The sequence below is a fragment of the Oncorhynchus masou genome, chromosome 1 (genome assembly GCF_036934945.1).
Source record: "Oncorhynchus masou masou isolate Uvic2021 chromosome 1, UVic_Omas_1.1, whole genome shotgun sequence".
Taxonomy (NCBI): Eukaryota; Metazoa; Chordata; class Actinopteri; order Salmoniformes; family Salmonidae; genus Oncorhynchus; species Oncorhynchus masou.
In genome coordinates, this window is record NC_088212.1 from 49,857,537 (window position 1) to 49,882,092 (window position 24,556).

The 24,556-nt window shown below is 39.4% G+C and overlaps 1 protein-coding gene across 9 annotated transcripts in view; it reads left to right on the top strand.

Annotated features, from left to right (window-relative positions):
• The window catches only part of LOC135545911 (far upstream element-binding protein 3-like), an 87,622-nt gene that overhangs the window by 52,443 nt on the left and 10,623 nt on the right, over window positions 1-24,556 (top strand). For 5 of the 9 annotated variants that reach the window (XM_064973891.1, XM_064973900.1, XM_064973907.1 and 2 more), the window contains one exon: window positions 18,067-18,102. The exons of 3 other annotated variants lie outside the window; for them this stretch is intronic. In XM_064973891.1, coding sequence (XP_064829963.1) covers window positions 18,067-18,102 — 36 coding nt within the window. The remainder of the gene's footprint in view (window positions 1-18,066; window positions 18,103-24,556) is intronic. One more of the 9 variants, XM_064973917.1, reaches the window with a different exon arrangement.

A 24,556-nucleotide genomic window follows, 5' to 3' on the forward strand; every position in this document is an offset into this window, starting at 1 on the left:
GCCGCTGAAAAACATCCCCACAGCATACTGTAATTCTCTCACCACCATGTTTCACCCTAGGGATGGTGACTTAAATGTAAATGTAAATGTGCCAAGTTTCTTCCTGACGTGACGGTTGGCATTCAGGCCAAGGAGTTCAATATTGGTTTCATCAGACCAGAGAATCTTGTTTCTCATGGTCTGATAGTCTTTAGGTGCCTTTTGGCAAACTCCAAGCGGGCTGTCATGTGCTTTTTACTGAGGAGTCGTTTCTGTCTGGCCACACCATGAAGGCCTGATTAGTGGAGTGCTGCAGAGATGGTTGTCCTTCTGGAAGGTTCTCCCGTCTCCACAGAGGAACTCTAGAGCTCTGTCAGAGTGAACATCGGGGTCAGCTCTCTGACCAAGGCCCTTCTCCCCTGATTGCTCAGTTTGGCCGGGCAGCCAGGTTTAGGAGGAGTCTTTGTGGTTCCAAACTTCTTCCATTTAAGAATGATGGAGGCCACTGTGTTCTTGGGGACCTTGAATGCTGCAGAAATGTTTTGGTACCATTTCCCCAGATCTGTGCCTCGCCACAATCCTGTCTCGGAGCTCTACGGACAATTCCTTTGACCACTCAAGCCGATTGTTTCTCTGACATGCCTTGTCAACTGTGGGACCTTATATAGACAGGTGCCTTTCCAAATCATGTCATGTCCAATCAATTTAATTTACCACAGGTGGACTCCAAGTTGTAGAAACATCTCTAGGATGATCAGTGGAAACAGGATGCACCTGACACCTGAATTTCGGGTCTCATAGCAAAGGGTCTGAATATTTATATAAATGAGGTGTTTGTTTAAAAAAAATCAAAAATCTTGTTTTTGCTTTGTCATTATAGGGTATTGTGTGTAGATTGATGAGGAAAATGTTTTATTTAATTAATTTTATATTAAGTCATGGGGTCTGAATACTTTCCGAATGCACTATATGTCGTTCAGAACACTGAAATGTCCGAAATTCACTTAATTGTATTGAACCATTGTAGAAATATATGGATTGCCTTTACCACGTGTTTTCTACTCATTTAGCCTGATGCTGTAAATGTTGGAAGTGTTTTTGTACTTGTGGGCCTAAGCAACAGTTACCTGTTGGCCCCTTGCTTTTTCACATTTTTTTTACTAACCACATGCCACTGACTTTGAGTAAAGCCAGAGTGTCTATGTATGCGGATGACTCAAAACTATACACGTCAGCTACTACAGCGACTGAAATTACTGCAACACTCAACAAAGAGCTGCGGTTAGTTTCAGAGTGGGTGACAAGGAATAAGTTAGCCCTAAATATTTCTAAAACTATAAGCATTGTATTTGGAACAAAACACTCACTAAACCCTAAACCTCAACTGAATCTTGTAATAAATCATGTGTAAATTTAGCAAATTGAGATGAATAAACTGCTTCTTGTAACCCTAGATTGTAAACAGTCATGGTCAAACCATATTGATGCAGTAGTAGCTAAGATGGGGAGAAGTCTGTCTATAATAAAGCTATGCTCTGCCTTCTTAACAACACTATCAACCAGGCAGGTCCTACAGGCCCTATTTTTGTCGTACCTTGACTACTGTTCAGTCGTGTGGTCAGGTGCCACAAAAAAGTACTTAAGAAAATTGCAATTGGCTCAGAACAGGGCAGCACGGCTGGCCCTTGGATGTACACAGAGAGCTAATATTAATAATATGCAAGTTACGGCTGGCTGAAAGTGTAGGAGAGATTGACTTCATCACTACTTTTATTTATGAGAGGTATTGACATGTTGAATGCACCGAGCTGTCTGTCTAAACTACTGCACACAGCTCGGACACCCATGCATACCCCATAAGAGGTCTCTTCACAGTCCCCAAGTCCAGAACAGACTATGGGAGGCACCCAGTACTACATAGATCCCTTGACTACATGGAACTCTATTCCACATCAAGTAACTGACGCAAGCAGTAAAAATTGTTATAAAACACCTTATGGAACAGCTGGGACTGTGAAGCAACACAAACATTGGCACAGACACGTGCGCGCACACACACAGTGGGTGTATGAGGGCACACAGTGTATTGTTAAATCTGTGAATGTATTGTAATGTTTTTAAAATTGTATTTTTATTTATTTTTCATTTTACCTTTATTTAACTAGGCAAGTCAGTTAAGAATAAATTCTTATTTTCAATAACGGCCTAGGAACAGTGGGTTAACTGCCTGTTCAGGGGCAGAACGACAGATTTGTACCTTGTCAGCCACCTTGTACCCACTGAATTATTAAAACATATGTATTTTGTACATAAATAAGCCGTACATGTTTATAAGCCGCAGGTGACTACCGGTACATTGAAACAAATGAACTTTACACAGCCTTTAAACGAAACACGGCTTGTAACAAAAATTAAAACAGTAGCCTACCAAGAAAGTCATTGGTCACTATCTTCCTCCTCCTGTGTACTGAAACCACTGAAGTCATCTCCTTCGGGTGTCGGAGTTGAATAGCCTCAGAATTGCTTCATCCGATGTTGGATTGTTTTCATTGTCGCTCTCGTCACTTTCATCCGGAGGCAAATACCCCGCTGAGCTCATGCTGCCCCTTCAACACGCAGCAGTCCAACCTTTCGAAACCCGTTGATGATAGTGGATTTTTTGACAATGCTCCACGCTGTCAGGACCCACTGGCAGACTTGACCATAAGATGCTCTTTGCCTGTGGCCCGTTTTAGTGAAGGATTTCTCCCCACTTGTCATCCAAGCCTCCCACTGAACAAGGAGCGCCACCTTAAATGCACGATTTACACTGATGTCGAGTGGCTGCAAATACTTTGGGCCATCTGCTTTTCTTCCCTCTGAAAGCTTTTGTTGTCTTTTTGCACTGAGTCAGTTCCTCACGCTGCTGTTTCCAACGTCTTATCATTGACTCATTAAGGCCAAGACCCCATGCAGCAGCTCTATTTCCTTTTCCAACAGCCAGATCGATCGCCTTCAACTTGAAAGCTGCATCATATGCATTTCTCCGTGTCTTTGCCATGATGAGGGTGACAAAATGACTACCGTAATCAGAATGATGGGAAGTTTGAGCGCGCTCGATTTACGTCACATTAAGTGACGGTGCTCAGTTTTTTGGCGGCATGAATCTTGTGAATGTGGGAAAAATCCATAAATTAGCCGTGTCATTGTATAAACCGTGAGGTTCAAAGCGTGGGAATAAAGTAGCGGTTTATAGTCCGGAAATTACGGTACTCAGTTTAGGATTGTCTAGGATCAATTCACCTACTTGGGAGTTAAAGTGACAAGGAAATATTCAAATTTGTTTCAGGAAAACCTTGTTGCTCTAGCAGACAGTTTGAAACAATATTTTACTTTTTGGAATTTGCTACTTCTTTCTCTTATCGGAAGGATTAATGTCATTAAAATGAGTGTGTTGCCCAAATTTTTATATTTATTTCAATGTTTACCCATTTTTATTCCAAAATCTGTTTTTATTTCACTGGATCAAACATTCATGCATTTTAATTGGGATGGCAAGGTACCACAGATTGGTAGAAAACATTTACAGAAGCCTAGGTCATTGGAGGGTTTAGCTCTACCAAATTTTCAGACATACTATTGGGCTGCAAATTTCAGAGCCCTTCTGTACTGGCTGCAGAGTGATCTTACTGGCCCTAGACCACTCTGGGTCCAGATGGAGTCTGAATCATGTAAACCTGCTGCACTTTCTTCTGTGTTGTGCTCTCTCCCAGTGTCCCTAGGCAAAAGGTGTGTCAACCCAATTGTAAAGCAGTCTCTTAAAATTTGGAATCAGTTCCGTTTAGCCTTTAGCCTCCGAGGCTTTTCTCTATCAGGCCCAATCAATCAGAACATTTTATTTCCTCCATCTTTGAATGATGGGGCTTTTGGCATCTGGCACTCACTAGGCCTCTCCTGACTAGCCCAATTATTCTTTGATGATACATTTTTCTCTTTTGCTCAGCTAAAGGAAAAGTTCAACTTGCCCCAATCCTACTTTTTTCCACTATCTCCAGACTAGGAACTTTGTCAGAGCTAACACACCTGAATTTCCCCATAGGCCTGTGAATACAGCTATATAGAGCATCTTGGAGCTGAACAAGCTTCCTAGGGGCGCAATTTCAGATGTATATGCAATCTTTCATGACTTACAGAATCCTTCTTTGGTGCCTTCAAAGACTCGATGGGAAAAGGATTTGGGGGAGGAACTTGGGGAAGACACCTGGGAATCTGTGCTGCACAGGGTGCATTCGTCCTCTTTTAGCACTAGACACAGCCTCATTCAATTCAAGGTGGTTCACCGTATCCACTGGTCTGGGGCCAAACTTGGAAGAATATTCCCTGATTTTGATCCTACCTGTGTCAGATGTAAAATGGAACCAGCCACACTGTTGCATATGTTTTGGGGCTGTCATAAACTGTCAGGTTTCTGGGAATTAATATTTAAATGCGTCTCTGATATATATATATATGACACTGTTATGGAGTCGTCTCCCCTTACAGCCCTTTTTGGAGTACTGCCCATTGCCCATAGGTACCCCCCTGTCAAGAATCCAGTCGGACACTGTTGCTTATACAACTCTTTTATTCAATTCAATTCATGTGAGAACCCCAAACTGTTTAATGAGGCTTGGGCTCCATTCCGGTCTTACTTTAAACAGTCCATCCTCTGATGGCATTCCTATTAAAACCAGTAACCAATAAGTCTGTATTTGACCCCCCCGTGACATGGGGGGGGGGGGGTGCATGACCGTCTGTGAGTGGTTGCATTTCTGCACCCCTATCCCTTGACTGTTTACAGGAACAATGGTGAGGTGTTTGCTCTGTCCCTGTACTATAGATTGCCCTTTAACCTTTGTAGCCTTCTGCCTGGTGTGTTTAACTTGTCTGAAGTATGGTATCTTTAACCTGTAGTGACACCCCATCCCGTGAACGGGACCGTTGTCATCATCTGACACTAATTAGCATAACGCAACGGACATAAATCTTCCTAGAAAATCTTCTTATTCATGAAAATCACAAGTGAAATATATTGGAACACAGCTTAGCCTTTTGTTAATCACCATGTCATCTCAGATTTTGAAATGATGCTTTACAGCCAAAGCAAGACAAGCGTTTGTGTAAGTTTATTGATAGCCTAGCATAGCATTATGTCCAGCTAGCAGCAGGAAGCTTGGTCACGAAAATCAGAAAAGCGATCAAATTAACCATTTACCTTTGATGATCTTCGGATGTTTTCACTGACGAGACTCCCAGTTAGACAGCAAATGTTCCTTTTGTTCCATAAAGATTATTTTTATACCCAAAATACCTCCTTTTGTTGGTCACGTTGTGTTGAGAAATCCAACGGAAATAACGGTCACGACAACGGCGAAAAAAATTAATCTAAATTATATCCATAATATCGACAGAAACATGGCAAACTTTTTTTATAATCAATCCTCAATGTGTTTTTCAAATATCTATTCGATAATATATCAACCGGGACAATTGGCTTTTCAGTAGCAGCAAGAGGAAAAATGACTGCCTCTGTCTTTTACGTAATAATCACTCTGAGAGCCCTCAGCTGGCCACTTACACAATGTAGTCGTTTATGCTCATTCTTCAACATAAAGGCGTGAAACTACGTCAAAATGCTGTGGACACCTTAGGGAATACATAGAAAAGGGAATCTGGTTGATATCCCTTTCAATGGCCAATCGGGAAGCATAGGAACACAGCAGTTTCAAAATAAGAGTCACTTCCTGATTGGATTTTTCTCAGGCTTTCGCTTGCAATATCAGTTCTGTTTTACTCGCAGACAATATTTTTACAGTTTTGGAAACTTTAGAATGTTTTCTATCCTAAGCTGTCAATTCTATTCATTCTATTCTATTCATATTCTAGCATCTGGTCCTGAGAAATAGCCCGTTTGCTTTGGGAACGTTATTTTTCTAAAAATGAAAATAATGCTAGGGGGCACTATTTTCATTTTTGGAAAAATAACATTTAACCGTTTTCACTAGTGTCCAAAACGTCTTTCAAGCTGTCAGACATTCCCTTGGCAGCAAGAGCCTCTCGGTGAATGCTGCAGTGTACCCAAGTGGTGTCGGGAGCAACTGCTTTCACTCGCGTTACCACTCCACTATGTCTTCCTGTCATGTCTTTTGCGCCATCAGTACAGATACCAACGCATCTATTTGATGTCACAAAGCTGTCCAGTACTTAAAAAATCCTCTCCTGTTGTCATGGCTTCCAGTGGTTTGCAGAAGAGGATGTCTTCCTTAATTGACCCCCCATAACCGTAACGGGCATATACCAGGAGCTGTACCAGGCCCACCACGTTTGTTGACTCATCCAGCTGTAACGCAGATAATTGTTTCAAAACATCTCCTGCCATGTCATTGATGCGTCGTGAAACAGTGTTGTTTGATGAATACATTGTCTGTATAATTTTTTTCCCCCAGCATTGTCCAAGTATCTGTGGCAGCAGGAAGAATTAAGTCCTCCACAATAGTATGGGGCTTGCCTGTCCTGGACACTCAGTAGCTCACCATATAAAACACTTCTATCCCTTTCTTCTTAATGGTATCTGTTGCTTTTATACATGTCTTACTACTCGAAGTCGTCTTTATTTTCGCTCAAAAAAACTCCCAGGGATTATTTTTCAAATTGTCATGTTTCATTTCTAGATGCCTGCGGAAGAGTGAAGGTTTCCCGTGAGAGCGTGTAATGGAAATTTCCTGTATTTACCAAATCATGAGAGCAAACCACACAAGTCAGAGTTATCATAAAGTCCATCTTTAATTATATGAGCTCCATTACAACCCTGTGACTCTCAGATCAATTCAGTGTCTATAAATGAATTCTCTGAGAGTCCTTACACATTGCAACTGACATCCTTTATAGCAAAGACACACATAGCCAGACAGCATTGGCTATAAATTATCGTTCAGCTTTGTCTCCTAAACTATGTTCTCATCTCGCTCTCAGGACCATAGAACAAATCCTCATAAACAGGCATATATCAAATACACCCCTCCTGGACAAGATCAAAGAGACACAGTGACTGGCACACAGACATTGTGGAGCCAAGAGATAATTGATTTAAAAGATATGTTTACATATGAAGACAAGCTTGACCCCTTCCCTCTCTGCGGCCCAAGTTACTTACCCCATGACAGAGAACAGAACTGCAACCGGCCAACAGTATTATACAAAAATAGACATTCTGATGAGAAGTAACTCGCAAGCATTTAATGAAAATAAAACATATCTATGTTACCCAACTAATTCTGATTATTCCCCAACATTCCCCTCTCAGGGACATTGTCCCTTCTAAAGAATCAGAATATTAATTACATACTCAATATTTAAAAGAAAATAAAAAATCTAAATCCCCTCAATGTCAAATACCTTAGCTTATATGTAAGCTTTCTCCCTTCTGAAACTAAGTTTACAACCTTTATTCTACAAGACAAACTTGCACATGTTTACTAACACAGAATAATCCATTTGAGGAAATTAAATACATTTTTTTTAACCTTTATTTTACTAGGCAAGTCAGTTAAGAACAAATTCTCATTTTCAATGACGGCCTAGGAACAGTGGGTTAACTGCCTGTTCAGGGGCAGAACCTTGTCAGCTCGGGGATTTGAACTTGCAACCTTTCGGTTACTAGTCCAATGCTCTAACCACTAGGCTACACTGCCGCCCCAAAGAAATGCTCCCTAAGTTACATGAGAACCAGTATCTAAACACAGTCCTCCTCACAACATATAGGACAGACATTCCTCTATGTCCTCATGCTCAGAAATATACTCAGGAATAGAGAATAGGTCAGGGAAATCATTCATATTCCAAATCATAAGTAACAACCCAACTATTTATCCAACCAATATTTAGAATGGCAGTCCTCAATGATTCAAATGTGTCTTATCACTCAATTTAAAAACCTCAATTTAACACACATCAATATTAGCAGATTTACATTCAGTATAATTATCCCATAATTCTACTCTTAACTTTTTTAATCATGATTATAATACAGATCAGTATCTCAATGCATTCTTAATCTAAATTACTACAATTTACATGGTGTAGACCTCTTCAATCAACCTGATACCACAAAAGTATAAACAATTTTATTGGCACAGTTGACCAACCCCCCCCCTCTCAGGCACTGATTCTTCTGGCGTCTCTTTCGTTCTTCTTCAGATAGCTTTACAGTTCAAAGTTGATGGCCCATGATAATGTCCCAATTTCAATGTCTCATCTTTACCACTCATGTCTTGTCCATTCGTCAACCAATATACCAGCATCATAAGAAAATGTTAGAACAGATCTTTCTCCATGATCACTCCAAGTGGACTCTCACTGTATGAGAGAAACATGAAAGAAAAGCAGTTGATAGCTTAGATCTGACACTGTACACCAATTTCTGGCTTGGTTCTTTTCTCTCGGTAGAAGTGGTTCGGAAAGCCTTCTTCAACGCCTTTGTCACTCTTCTTCAGCCAGTTAGAGGGGGTTTTGAGGTACACACTATTCGGTCCAATTTTCTCTACCATGCATTAAGATACCGTCTGATGTCACTTTTCATGATAACCCCCAAAGAACAGATCAGAACAACAGTTTAGTTCAGTTCATTAACTACATGATAAATTATTACTTTTACCAATTATTCTTAATACACATATCTAAACATATTTCACAGAGAATATCAAAACATTCTATTGAAACTATTCTTTCTAATTGGTTTATACTCCCCATCTCACTGTCAACTCCATCGTAGAGCCAAGGATCAAGAAGTTAGACCTATACCTCTCGGGAATAGAACAAAAACAAACACAACAATACACTCAATACAATACACTCCTTCACATATCACTTAAGGTGTATAACTTCAATTCAAACCCTCAAACTGAATCCTCCCCCATGTTTTACACATATCTCTACGTATGAGAGTAATGTAAAATATAAAACAAAATGTCAACTAACCTAATCAAATTAAAATCACTAAACTGATAACTCCAAAGAAAAATGATTTAACCCCTATGGTCATAGGAAAATAGACTTAAAGCAGCATACCCTTAGTTAAAAGCAATGCCCTCTCCCTCTTCACAGTGGTCCAAATATGTCTAAAAAAAAAACATATTTACCAATTACACAAATTATCTTGAAAGCAGTAGTACAAATGACCATATTCATTATCCAAATGGCTTTCCAATGCGGGTGATGAAGCCACAACGGAAGGTCATATCAGAAGGTCATAGGTCATACAAAACCCTTCAAAGCAGTGTTTCACTATATTAAACAAATTGCAAACAATAGTCAAATAATTCCTACATGTTGTATTTCCATGTTCCCAGAACATTCTATTATCAAAAGAATTAGCGTGTGTAATGAAAACTCAGAAAATAAAAACTCATTAAAATCCCATGTGGTGAGTGCCCCTTTAAAATACCTTTGCACTAAAACAAAAACTTCCAGGCCCTTTTTAATGTGGTAGTTTATGGCCTCAATCTCACTCACTCTACCCAAGAGTATAGTCCCTGGAAACATTCCAAAGAGAGACAGTGAAATACCCATTTTCCCGGAGAAAACACAAAACACTTAGTTAGTATTCATTACACTACATCAATTCAGAAACTCAAACCTGAACTATAAACCAAACCTAATGATAATTCCACTGTACCTCAAATCATTAATCATAAGTTTTAATCAACACCAATGTATATGTATGAGACAATGTTTAATTAAGTTAAATCAACTCCTAAAACAAACCATAAGCAAATTATAAAGGAACTCAAATAACCTAATTCAACCTAGCTAATTTCCCAAAACATATTAAATTATTTTGACTATTGCGGTAACACTATAATTAAAATCTATGATACTCCCCCACTTAACATACTAGTTTACTAGTTTGGCCCAAGCTTGCTTTTCAACATTCATACCCATTCAGTCTTCTGCCAACAGGCTCTCAAACTACTCAACCAGCAATCACCTTTAATGACCTGACATTGTTCCACATAATGGAAAACATACTATAATGTTAGACTACATGAACATTCCTGCTCAAATTAACTGGTGTTACTTAAACAATCAAACCAAGAATCAATAACCATCAGAATCCATTCTCACAATGTTTTACAATTTAAACTTTCAGATCTCCCTTTCTTACAGCCAAATAAAGCCCAATCAACATCTCGCAATCAAAATTTTACTGCCAGAAATACAGAAAAAGAGTGTACCTGAACAACGGTCAAAACAATTAGAGTAAGGTTATTGTATATTCAAACTAATAACGCAAATGTACGTTATTCTACAACAATCTACCTGCCTCCAGCAACTTACCCTGACAATTAGTAGCCAACATAGCAACTAACTCTCTTCCATACATTCAGCTCAACTTATCCTATTCCTTTTTTCCCATTGGGCAAAAATATATAACCCCTCTCATTTCAACGTTTTTCCTTACCTCTATGTAAGATTTAAAACCCAACTTTATAACTTCATCTTCTCTTCGCTCCTCACACTTATGAAATGTATGCTATTTCTTTAAAAATAACACACGCTGCGCCAAAATTATAACATGCGTCAGTTAATCTATAAGAATGAAATCATTTCGGTAATCACTTTCTATCGCCATCATCTCTCCGCTATTATTCAGAATTTCTTTAACTTAGGTAACTGTCTTCTATTGATAGAGTAATTTAAATACGACTCAATCCTCAATACATTATTCCAGCAGATAATTTAGTGAACAGGCATCGTCTTGCATCAAAATCCGCTTCGTTATTATTTTAAATTGAATTAGTCTATCAATTTAACCTAAACAATCTATTGTAAACGTTCAATTTATCTCTTATATCAATTTGATCCAAACAAGCTATTAAAACATTCAGTTCATATCTTATACAAACACTAGCGACCATAACTTTCCAGGTAAAACATACAAATAGATTATTTACAATCAAAAACTCCGAATTCAGTTAGCACATTGACTGGGAAAGGAACCCCGGCCTCCCGCGTGGCAGGCGAGAATTCTACCATTGAACCAACATTGCTTGGCAAAAAACTGAGATTCTCTGCAAATAAACCCACTTTACAAGTAAAATCAAGACACGTCACTATCGGCAATTCCCAGAAAAATAACAGCCCAAATTTAATAGTACAATGGTTACTCCAGCTATGATTCTCAAATGCCAAATGAATAGATTAGCAATCAAAGAATAAAATCGACAGATAATGACTAGGAAACAGATATTGCGCCTTTTAATAAAAGTAGATTATGTTTACTTATGCAACATATTTTAATTACTTTACTACATCACATTAATCACGCAATGATAATTAGTTTGGAAAACCTTAGGCTTTGTACAACATTATATAAATTACATCGAGATTCCCTCTTAATTCTCTCTAACTCTATTCAGTTTATTCAATCAATCCCGCAACTTCTCTCATACTGGGAAGAAAAAAAATATAACATGTTCAGACCTTAAGGGCAGTTTAATTTCAAATGTTTCACCCGGATAATCCAATATGTGTTTTATAGTTACATCGTTAGGGTAAGATAACCAAAAGTGAATACACTCTAATCAGTTTCTAGAGCTCAATTTCCCAGATTTTGTAGACTATTTTAATAGTGCTTAAAACCTCATCTTTATCAAATTATCCATTTAAGATACCAACGCAAAACCTACGTACGTCTACGAATGGGTGGTTTAAATTGTATCTAATCATTCTCAGCATTACTTTATCAAATCTCTAGTAATTGATTATACACACATACAATTTATCATAATTTCAAATTATTCACAGAATCCATATAAAACTTAAGAAATCTTAGGTACTCACACAGAACATTAAGGATCACCCACACAGGATTGGTCAGATGTTCACACAGAACTGGTCAGACGTCCACACAGAACATCAGAACATAAAAAGGTTGCCCACACAGAGTCAACCTACCCCGCTCACACAGAACGGTCCGACAACTATTACCTAGTGATCCCATAACAAAATACTCACACAGAGTAACCCAGGGCATACCTGGCTAGCACATTTAAAATAATTGGAATTCACCACCTCTGAGGGTCACTTAGACAATCACACAGATGCACAGAATGAGGTCCTTCTTCCAATAGGGTTTCACCAAGTGCCGTGTTTCACCTAGAATACACATTCCCCTGGCCCTCACCCCACAGACCGCACCAATCCCCACTGTGATCAATTCAGTGTCAGGACGGCTCTTAGTCACTCGCAACCGGACAGCGGCAGAGTATCTTTTGAGTCCACAAACCCTCAGATTACTCTCCCCTGACTCGACCCTGCTTACGCCGCCATGGTGCCATCCTTACAAAGGAATTCACGCTCAGAGTATATGTAACAGGCATATTTAAAAACAACTTGACTTCAAATCTGTGTGTGGTTCGCTCACCATTTTCTTTAAAAAAAACTCAGTTCGAGGTGTGGTATCCACTCGGCTCGCTTCCTCTCAGATCAAAGGTTGGTCCATCTGCTTCGTTCCCGAAGTGTGGTTTCCCTAAGATCCCAAGTTTGGGGGATCCCTTGTGCACGATTTATTTACCTAGATCGTCAGGAACGGTCACCGAGTGAAGATTCACATCCCCTCCTCGTCGCCAAATGTAGTGGAAATTTCCTGTATTTACCAAATCATGAGAGCAAACCACACACAAGTCAGAGTTATCATAAAGTCCATCTTTAATTATATGAGCTCTATCACAACCCTGTGACTCTCAGATCAATTCAGTGTCTATAAATGAATTCTCTGAGAGTCCTTACACATTGCAACTGACATCCTTTATAGCAAAGACACACATAGCCAGACAGCATTGGCTATAAATTATCATTCAGCTTTGTCTCCTAAACTATGTTCTCATCTCGCTCCTAGGACCATAAAACAAATCCTCATGAACAGGCATATATCAAATACACCCCTCCTGGACAAGATCAAAGAAACACAGTGACTGGCACACAGACATTGTGGAGCCAAGAGATAATTGATTTAAAAGATATGTTTACATATGAAGACGAGCTTGACCCCTCCCCTCTCTGCGGCCCAAGTAACTTACTCCATGACAGAGAACAGATAACTGCAACCGGCCAACAGTATTATACAAAAATAGACATTCTGATGAGAAGTAACTCGCAAGCATTTAATGAAAATAAAATATCTTATCTACGTTACCCAAGTAATTCTGATTATTCCCCAACAAGCGTGTGATTGGATGCTAGTTATTTGATTAGGCTACATGTATTTGACATTGTTGTTATTTCTCTGAACACTATATTGTTGAAGTTTATTTTCGGCAGTGAAACAAGGCTGCTCAGGCGAGGGGGAAAAAATTACTCACCCAAATGTATAGCCCTATTGGAAAATATAAATGTACTGTTTGAAAATGTGAATCACATTTCTATTTGTCGTACCCCCGACAGCATTGCGTGTACCCCAGTTTGGGAATACCTGCCATGGAGGTAGGAAACCACTCAGGGATTTCACCATGAGTCCAATGGTGACTTTAAAACAGCTACAGGGTTTAATGGCTGTGATAGGAGAAATCTGAGATGGATCAACAACATTGTAGTTATTCCACAATATTAACCTAAGTTACAGATTTGAAAAGGAGGCCTGTACAGAATAAAACATATTCCAAAACATGCATCATGTTTGCGATAAGGCACTAAAGTAAAAATGTAGCAAAGAAATTAACTTTATGTCCTGAATACCAAATGCTATATTTGGGGCAAATTCAACACATCACTGAGTACCACTCTTCATATTTCGCAGCATGGTGGTGGCTGCATCTTGTTATGGGTAATCTTGTCATCTGCAAGGACCCGGGAGTTGTTTTGGGATAAAAAAATAAATGGAATAGAGTTAAGCAAAGGCAATATTCTAGAGGAAACCTGGTTGTCTGCTTTCCACCAGACACTGGGAGATGAATTCACCTTTCAGCACGACAATAACCTAAAACACAATAAAAAATAAATAAATAAAATGTGCAAATATTGCACAATCCAGGTGCTCTTAGAGACCCAGAAAGACTGGAATCGTTTCCAAAGGTGATTTTGACATGTTTTGACTAAGGGGTGAGAATACTTATGTAAATTAGATATTTCTGTATTTTATTTTCAATGATTTTGTTACATTTTCAAAATACTTGTTTTTACTTTGTCATTATGGGGTATTGTGTATAGATGGGAGATGAATTTTGAATTCAGGCTGTAACACAGGAAAATGTGGATGAAGTCAAGAATACTCTTTGAAGGCACTGTATGACTCACTAGGGTGTGATTGATCTCAAAATGATAAAGCCATTATCATTCAACGTATTGAATGCCCCATTCTCCACCGCCTTATTTATTTAGAACGCTTGTGTTCATAATATCAAATGGCATCGGGATCTGTTAGTTATACATTGTCCTCTCTATTATTAGGTGTGCTTGCAAAGCAAAGCACAACTCTAGATTTCTTAAATATTCAAATTATTAATAAAGGTGCTTGCTGAAGGCAAAGAACAACTCTAGATTTTTTACCAAATCATATAATTTAATTTCTTTAACCCACTCTAGAGCTTAAACAATTTAAACTATTAGCACGAAACCAACTTCCATGTGTCCAGACTGCCCCAACTCGGGTTGCTTGAGAAAATATTTTTGATAGCATTTATACTCTATACAGTGGGGCAGAACCGTGTGGTTCTGGGATTTTTGCTCACCGTTCTTGTGATCATTTTGACCCCACGGGGTGAGATCTTGCGTGGAGCCCCAGATCGAGGGAGATTATCAGTGGTCTTGTATGTCTTCCATTTCCTAATAATTGCTCCCACAGTTGATTTCTTCAAACCAAGCTGCTTACCTATTGCAGATTGTCTTCCCAGCCTGGTGCAGGTCTACAATTTTGTTTCTGGTGTCCTTTGACAGCACTTTGGTCTTGGCCTTAGTGGAGTTTGGAGTGTGACTGTTTGAGGTTGTGGACAGGTGTCTTTTATACTGATAACAAGTTCAAACAGGTGCCATTAATACAGGTAACGATTGGAGGACAGAGGAGCCTCTTAAAGAAGTTACTGGTCTGTGAGAGCCAGAAATCTTGCTTGTTTGTAGGTGACCAAATACTTATTTTCCACCATAATTTGCAAATAAATTAATTAAAAATCCTACAATGTGATTAACTGCATTTTTTTTCTCATTTTGTCTGTCATAGTTGAAGTGATGAAAATTACAGGCCTCTCTCATCTTTTTCAGTGGGAGAACTTGCACAATTGGTGGCTGACTAAATACTTTTTTGCCCCACTGTGTGTGTGTGTGTGTGTGGACAGACAGACAGACAGACAGACAGACAGACAGACAGACAGACAGACAGACAGACAGACAGACAGACAGACAAATTGTGTGTGCAATATTATTCAGCCCCCTTAAGTTAATACTTTGTAGCGCCACCTTTTGCTGCGATTACAGCTGTAAGTCGCTTGGGGTATGTCTCTTATCAGTTTTGCACATCAAGAGACTGAAATTTTTTCCATTCCTCCTTGCAAAACTACTCGAGCTCAGTGAGGTTGGATGAGAGCATTTGTGAACAGCAGTTTTCAGTTCTTTCCACAGATTCTCGATTGGATTCAGGTCTGGACTTTTGACTTGGCCATTCTAACACCTGGATATGTTTATTTTTGAACCATTCCATTGTAGATTTTGCTTTATGTTTTGGATCATTGTTTTGTTGGAAGACAAATCCCGTCCCAGTCTCAGGTCTTTTGCAGACTCCATCAGGTTTTCTTCCAGAATGGTCCTGTATTTAGCTCCATCCATCTTCCCATCAATTTTAACCATCTTCCCTGTCCCTGCTGAAGAAAAGCAGGCCCAAACCCTGATGCTGCCACCACCATGTTTGACAGTGGGTATGGTGTGTTCAGCTGATGAGCTGTGTTGCTTTTACGCCAAACATAACGTTTTGCATTGTTGCCAAAAAGTTCAATTTTGGTTTCATCTGACCAGAGCACCTTCTTCCACATGTTTGGTGTGTCTCCCAGGTGGCTTGTGGCAAACTTTAAACCACACTTTTTATGGATATCTTTAAGAAATGTCTTTCTTCTTGCCACTCTTCCATAAAGGCCAGATTTGTGCAATATACGACTGATTGTTGTCCTATGGACAGAGTCTCCCACCTCAGCTGTAGATCTCTGCAGTTCATCCAGAGTGATCATGGGCCTCTTGGCTGCATCTCTGATCAGTCTTCTCCTTGTATGAGCTGAAAGTTTAGAGGGACGGCCAGTTCTTGGTAGATTTGCAGTGGTCTGATACTCCTTCCATTTCAATATTATCGCTTGCACAGTGCTCCTTGGGATGTTTAAAGCTTGGGAAATCTTTTGTATCCAAATCCGGCTTTAAACTTCTTCACAACAGTATCTCGGACCTGCCTGGTGTGTTCCTTGTTCTTCATGATGCTCTCTGCGCTTTTAACGGACCTCTGAGACTATCACAGTGCAGGTGCATTTATACGGAGACTTGATTACACACAAGTGGATTGTATTTATCATCATTAGTCATTTAGGTCAACATTGGATCATTCAGAGATCCTCACTGAACTTCTGGAGAGAGTTTGCTGCACTGAAAGTAAAGGGGCTGAATAATTTTGCACGCCCAATTTTTCAGTTTTTGAATTGTTAAAAAAGTTTGAAATATCCAATAAATGTCGTTCCACTTCACGATTGTGTCCCACTTGTTGTTGTTTCTTCACAAAAAAATACAGTTTTATATCTTTGTTTGAAGCCTGAAATGTGGCAAAAGGTCGCAAAGTTCAAGGGGGTCCGAATACTTTCGCAAGGCACTATATATATATATATATATAAAATATATATATAAAATATAATTATTTGTATTTTTTTCACTGTTTAGGTGATCAACTCCAAACCAACGTTGAGATGTTCAGACTATCCCAACTTTGATTGCTTTTCAAGATATGTTTTTATAGTATGTATACTTTGTTGACTATAACGATTTTAGATTTGCATGAATTCACTTGGGTTTAAATGAGAACCTTAGGAATACAGGGGTAGCTTTTAAAAATATAATTTTTATTTGGCCAATTAAGCTACAAGACTGACTTTAAAACATTCAGGCTATCCCAACTTAACATTCTTTAAAATCTTTAACTCAACAACTAACTATTGAGACAACAAATCAACTTTCACATGTGTGGGCTATCCTAACTTGTGATTCTTAAAAACTTCTATCAGCAATAACTATATATATTTGCATAAATAAGCATGAATTAACTCACTAACAGTAACTCTTGAACCGTTCAAGCTAGCGACACCAAATCATATATTCAGGCTATCCTAACTTTGATCAACTTTCACTATATTAAAAACAAAAAACTACAATTTAAATGAGTATGCATTAGTGTGAAGCCTAAAAGAGAAAGAAAATTCACATGAGCACCACAGTGCTAATTCCACCCATGCTCTACCAAGTTTTTCCCAGCACACCGCTTTGAGCTACTACAGTAACTATGTTCGTATTCTACTTCAAACTATGTGTCGGCAGGTTGCGTAGGATTTAAACCTTCTCTAACAGCTTAATTCATACTCTTAGAGGAAGTGCTTCCACAATAATGTGATTTGTACCACATGCAAGGTAAATGATTGGATTCTTTACACACCACAGTAACACATTATCCCATTACTCTACCTTTTCATGCTTCTTTTTTATATATATATACTGAAATAAAAGATTCCAGAAATGTTCCATACTCACAAAAAGCTTATTTCTCTAAAATGTTGTGCACAAATTAGTTTACATTCATGTTAGTGATTTTTTTTTTTGTGTCGGGGACAGCCCTAATTCAGAGGCATCAGTATCAAGCCCGTCTGTCAATTTGGACTTCATCACATCATCTTGCAAGTCTTTGTGTGCTGGTTCCATACATGTTTTTGTGAACACATACACAATTACGGTTCTATTACCAATAGCAGTTAGGGATAGGTGATATCTGACACAAACATATACTATGTTGCAGTTTGAACAGGCCAGACCTAACATACCAAATTATTTTCTCACCATCAGGGACCATTGGAGAGCAGGCAAGAGGTGAGGCTGGAGGTGAGGTCTTTTCCAGAGCCCCATTGATGGGCATAGCACCGTAGATCAGCTCCTGGCCCCTCATCAAAAATACTGGTCGGTCTCACACACACACACACACACACTGATGAGGGCCCCCTTGCTGGTCTTCTCTATGCTGCATGTTCGGCTACAAGCTGGACATCTCTCAAACAGCTGCAGCAGGCAATCTTATGAGGTGGTGTTGACTGGGAGGGCCTGTGACAGGGTGATATAATAGACAGCAAAGTGGTATTTTGTTCTAAAGAAGGACAAAGCTTTTTGCTAATGTACTTCACAACCAAAATGGCTCTACTAGTTGTATCTGCTTGCCTGTGAAATTAGCCTACTTGTTTATAAAGCTGTGTGTTTTTTAATACAACTTTTCAGATATACTGTACATAACCACATACATGACCAGCAGTCTATGGTCTAGTTACCTGTATACTCACCACCATTGCACTACGAACTCCAACCACGTATTCTGCATGATAGGGTCAGTGCGTATAGGGTTTTTGTCTCAAACGGCCATGATAGTTTGAATACGTTGGGGGCGATGAAACAACAGGGGAAGCTGAGCGGAGCTAAGACGCTAATATTTATGTAAACTCTACAAAGTTGTGTTCTGTGAGTGTCACGAAGTAGGCTGATACCCCATTTCTTGGGTGCACAAATCCATAAGTTAGGCTGTACTTTAAGTATTTTACATCCACAGTGCGATTTCAACTGATTTGTCTTTTGTTGAATTTATATAACATACCAACCTGGTTCAGCATTATCTAGTCCAAATATGTCATGATTCCACTATTTGTACCAGTTTGAATAATTTTCACTGGGGGACATTTATTTCAAAGGCAAGCCACAAATTACACTATGAAATTTCACGAATGAAATTGTGTCATTCCGAGCTTTATCCGCAACATTATAATCCATCTTGTGTGACTCTGACATTTCTCCTACCTGCTGTGCTGCGCGGGCTGTGTCCGTGTATTATAGGGTGACACTCGGGCCAACACAGCTCTGTGGGGGAAACGGCGCAACTCAACCAAAACGGATTATAACGTTGTAGAGTCCCCTTTTCTGTCTCTCACTTTCTCCCCCTGCACTCGTGTGTGTGTGTTTTATTTATATATATATATATATATGGCTTTTAAAAGTGCTATTCTCACCTACGTAAAGTGCTTAATGAGGGGAATAATACATATGAAGAAATGTGATATTAATTGTTTGAGTTTCATTATAACAGCCCTCAATCATCTGGAAGATTGCCCCAGTCCTTCTAATAAGATCCGTTTTCCGGGCAATGGGCTCAAATGAGTGAATGACTGTTTCAAATTAGCTTATTTGCTATTCATGCTCACTCTATTGCCTGCTATGTAAAAGTCATTGACCATTTAGCGATTGGCTCGCCGCGAGTGTGCGAGCCGCGGCGGGGGTATTTGTGTTTAGGGTGGGTCGGTTGAAGGGGGGGGCTTCACCTATAATAAAGAACTGAGCAATAGAAATGTCAAGTGCCTTCTGTGCAGAGGTGAATGGGACAAATAAACCTGGTTGCAGAGGGCCCCATCTTGGCATTACCATAAGAAACGGCCAATATGGATGGAAGGCAGCCGTTCTGTGCCCTGTCACGACGGCCTTTTCGGCACAGTGATTGATGTCTTTACGATGCCACATGCAGCCAGTGCCTCTGCTCACCCCTCTGTCAGACCTACATTCTCAACAAACCCCTGAATTCCACCACAACCCTAGTGAGAAGAAGGAGACAACCAACGCGACGAGCCATGTTCCTTCCTAGCCCCAGTGTATAATATATGGCCATGGCAATAGAACAATCCCCTATGGAATTCCTCAAAGAGGTGCATAGTGTGTTGACATATATATATATATATATATATATGTCATTTACAACATTAACAAAGTCTACACTGCATTTCTGATCAATTTGATGTTATTTTAATGGACAAATGTGCTTTTCCTTCAAAAACAAGGACATTTCTAAGTGAACCCAAACTTTTGAACGATTTTGTGTGTGTGTATGTGTATATATATATATATATATATATATATATACACTGTTGAAGTTGGAAGTTTACGTACGTTTTTCAATCACTCCACAAATTTCTTGTTAACAAACTATAGTTTTGGCAAGTCGGTTAGGACATCTACTTTATGGATGACAAAAGTAATTTTTCCAACAATTGTTTACAGACAGATTATTTCACTTATAATTTACCATCACAATTCCAGTGGGTCAGAAGTTTACATACACTAAGTTGACTGTGCCTTTAAACAGCTTGGAAAATTCCAGAATATTACGTCATGGCTTTAGAAGCTTCTGATATCAAATTGACAAAATTTGAGTCATTTGGAGGTATACCTGTGGATGTATTTCGATGCATACCTTCAAACTCATTGCCTCTTTGTTTGACATCATGGGAAAATCAAAAGATATCAGCCAAGACCTCAGAAAAATAATTGTAGACCTCCACAAGTCTGGTTCATCCTTGGGAGCAATTTCCAAACGCCTAAAGGTACCACGTTCATCTGTACAAACAATAGTATACAAGTATAAACACCATGGGACCACGCAGCCGTCATACCGTTCAGGAAGGAGATGCGTTCTGTCTCCTGGAGATGAACGTACTTTGGTGCGTAAAGTGCAAATCAATCCCAGAAGAACAACAAAGGACCTTGTGAAGATGCTGGAGGAAACGTGTACAAAAGTATCTATATCCACAGTAAAAACGAGTCCTATATCGACATAACCTGAAAGGCCGCTCAGCAAGGAAGCCACTGCTCAAAAACCGCCATAAAAAGCCAGACAGCGGTTTGCAACTTCACATGGGGACAAAGATCGTACTTTTTGGAGAAATGTTCTCTGGTCTGATGAAGCAAAAATAGAACCATTTGGCCATAATGACCATCATTATGTTTGGAGGGAAAGAGGGGAGGCTTGCAAGCCAAAGAACACCATCCCAACCGTGAAGCACTGGGGTGGCAGCATCATGTTGTGGGGGTGCTTTGCTGCAGGAGGGACTGGTGCACTTCACAAAATAGATGGCATCATGAAGCACGAAAATTGTGGATATATTGAAGCAACATCTCAAGACATCAGTCAGGAAGTTAAAACTTGGTTGCAAATGGTTCTTCCAAAGGGATAATGACCCCAAGCATACTTCCAAAGGACAACAGAGTCAAGGTATTTGAGTGGCCATCACAAAGCCCTGACCTCAATCCCATAGAGAATTTGTGGTTAGAACTGGAAAAACATTTTGCAAGCAAGGAGGCCTACAAACCTGACTCAGTTAAACCAGCTCTGTCAGGAGGAATGGGCCACAATTCACCCAATTTATTGTGGGAAGCTTGTGGAAGGCTACCTGACATGTTTGACCCAAGTTAAACAATTTAAAGGCAATGCTACCAAATACTAATTGAGTGCACGTAAACCTCTGATCCACTTTGAATGTGATGAAAGACATAAAAGCTGAAATAAATAATTCTCTCTACTATTATTCTGACATTTCACATTATTAAAATAAAGTGGTGATCCTAACAAATTTTTTACAAGGATTAAATGTCAGGAATTGTGAAAAACTGAGTTTAAATGTATTTGGCTAAGGTGTATATAAACTTCCGACTTCAACTGTGTGTATGTATATATATACAGTGCCTTGCGAAAGTATTCGGCCCCCTTGAACTTTGCGACCTTTTGCCACATTTCAGGCTTCAAACATAAAGATATAAAACTGTATTTTTTTGTGAAGAATCAACAACAAGTGGGACACAATCATGAAGTGGAACGACATTTATTGGATATTTCAAACTTTTTTAACAAATCAAAAACTGAAAAATTGGGCGTGCAAAATTATTCAGCCCCTTTACTTTCAGTGCAGCAAACTCTCTCCAGAAGTTCAGTGAGGATCTCTGAATGATCCAATGTTGACCTAAATGACTAATGATGACCAATGACTAATGATGATAAATACAATACACAGAACTCTTATGACTTAAGAAGTGAATTCAATTGCCACCTTGTAATTACTTCCTAAGTCAATAATAAGAAAAGATTATTGACTTGGGAAGTACTTACAATGTGGCAATTGAATTCACTTCTTAAGTCATAAGAGTTCTGCCTTCCGCTACTTGTGCTACTGAATGCTAGCAGCAGGTATCTGAAATGGTAGGAAATGGATTCAAGTGTTTTGTACAACAATATTGATAGGAGACAAACATGATCAGGACCTACCTACATTGTTTACTAAATTCTTCAGAAATGCTAGTTTATCCAACAACTTGATTGACTTTCAAAATGCAGTTGTACAACACTGGCTCTAAACCATTCAGAAATCCATTTCCAACTTATATGGATATGTGAAATTCCTCTGCACAGATTAAAGCTAAATTTGAATACACCCGCGTCGGAACAACAGGTGTGGTTAACACCCGTGGCACGCGCAATCATACAGGTCAGACGAAAAGATTATGTGGGTTTGACTGCTACAAACTCTTATTCACATATAAGAGATAGTACTTAGTGGTCCTGCGTCTCCCTCATTTAAATTAATCTTAAATCCAAATCCCCCTTCTCTGTCTCTGGCAACCTGAACCAGCAGCTTCATTGATAGGGCCTTATTATCTCCACTAACCATGGCCCACTCCTTGGCACTGAATAGTCAGTGCCTTTATTCCTCTCTCCTTCTGACTGGAGACCTCATAATGGCTTCATTAATGCAGAAGTTTCATTTGGTTGACAATGGGTTAATGGCCCGGGGTAGTCTATTGGCAGCGGGAGGAGGACTCTTTCCTCTGGCTTTTTCAGCCTGGGTTCAAGCAGGGTTGACAACTTGTCACCAAAATGTGAACAAACATGTAATTGATGTTCGGACATCAGCGGCCCCTACTTGAGAAGCCAGCCTGCTCTTTTGAGTCGAGGTGGAAGAACGGGTGGCCGTCCGGGGGTCTTTGAGAGGACTTGGCACAGGGGGGAACCAAGTTCTGAATGCCTGCCCTGCTCGCTTCAAAAGAGCCACAGACTGCAAAATTCAACAACAAAAAAAGGGATACGGTTTAATAAAATAAAAAAATCCTTCCCCAGCCGCAATGATTCTGTTTGGCCTGACGTGTAATTGCTCCCCACATACAGAAGTCGAGTTGCAGACAGTACATAGACTGGTGGCACTCATCAGGTGGTACTCACCCTTAATGTCGGGTCAATGGGAAGTGAAATCTATTTTTGTTGCAAATTTTCACGGATGTAAAGGAAAATTGAGATGTGTATATGTTTTAGTTAATTAGCGTACAACATTCCCTTACAGTTCAAATACAAACTCCAGACCTTTATTTATTTTACCTTTATTTTACTAGGCAAGTCAGTTAAGAACAAATTCTTATTTTCAATGACTGCCTAGGAACAGTGGGTTAACTGCCTGTTCAGGGGCAGAATGACAGATTTGTACCTTGGCAGCTTGGGGATTCGAACTTGCAACCTTTCGGTTACTAGTCCAACGCTCTAACCACTAGGCTACCCTGCTACCTTGCCGCCTCTCGGCCATTGAGTCATAATATTAGAAATGCTCCTTTTTATATGCAGTGTGTATGAATGCAGGTGAAGTACTAGTTGATCATATTATCATCAAAAGATTTAAAGGGATATCCGATATCGTTTTACGCCGCTAATGACTAAATAATTCCAGATTGCTATTTGTGTACTTATTTGTGATGATAATATAGTTGCTCATTGAAAATACTGTTATGGTGAAAAACATAATTTGTCGTTTAAAAATAATTTTGTGAAACTGCATGGTTTTGATTTCAAATGGAGAATATTCTTGCGCATCACGATATCTTAACCTGTTGAAACTCTAGGGGCGCAATTTCATTTTTGGATGAAAAACGTTCCCGTTTTAAACAAGATATTTTGTCACAAAAAGATGCTCGACTATGCATATAATTGATAGCTTTCGAAAGAAAACACTCTGACGTGTCCAGAACTGCAAAGATATTTTCTGTGCATGCCCTAGAACGTGAGCTTCAGGCAAAACCAAGATGAGACGGCATCCAGGAAATTAGCAGGATTTTTGAGGCTCTGTTTTCCATTGTCTCCTTATATGGCTGTGAATGCGAGAGGAGTAAGTCTGCCCTTTCTGTCGTTTCCCCAAGGTGTCTGCAGCATTGTGACGTATTTGTAGGCATACCATTGGAAGATTGACCATAAGAGACCACATTTACCAGGTGTCCACCCGGTGTCCTGCGCCGAAATTGGTGCGCAAAAGTCAGCTGCAAGTATTTTTCCACAGAATTCAGAGGAGAATGCAGGCTTCCACGAACGATATATCAATGAAGAGATATGTGAAAAAACACCTTGAGGATTGATTCCAAACAACGTTTGCCATGTTTCGGTCGATATTATGGAGTAATTCGGAAAAAGTTTGACGTTGTAGGTGACTGAATTTTCGGT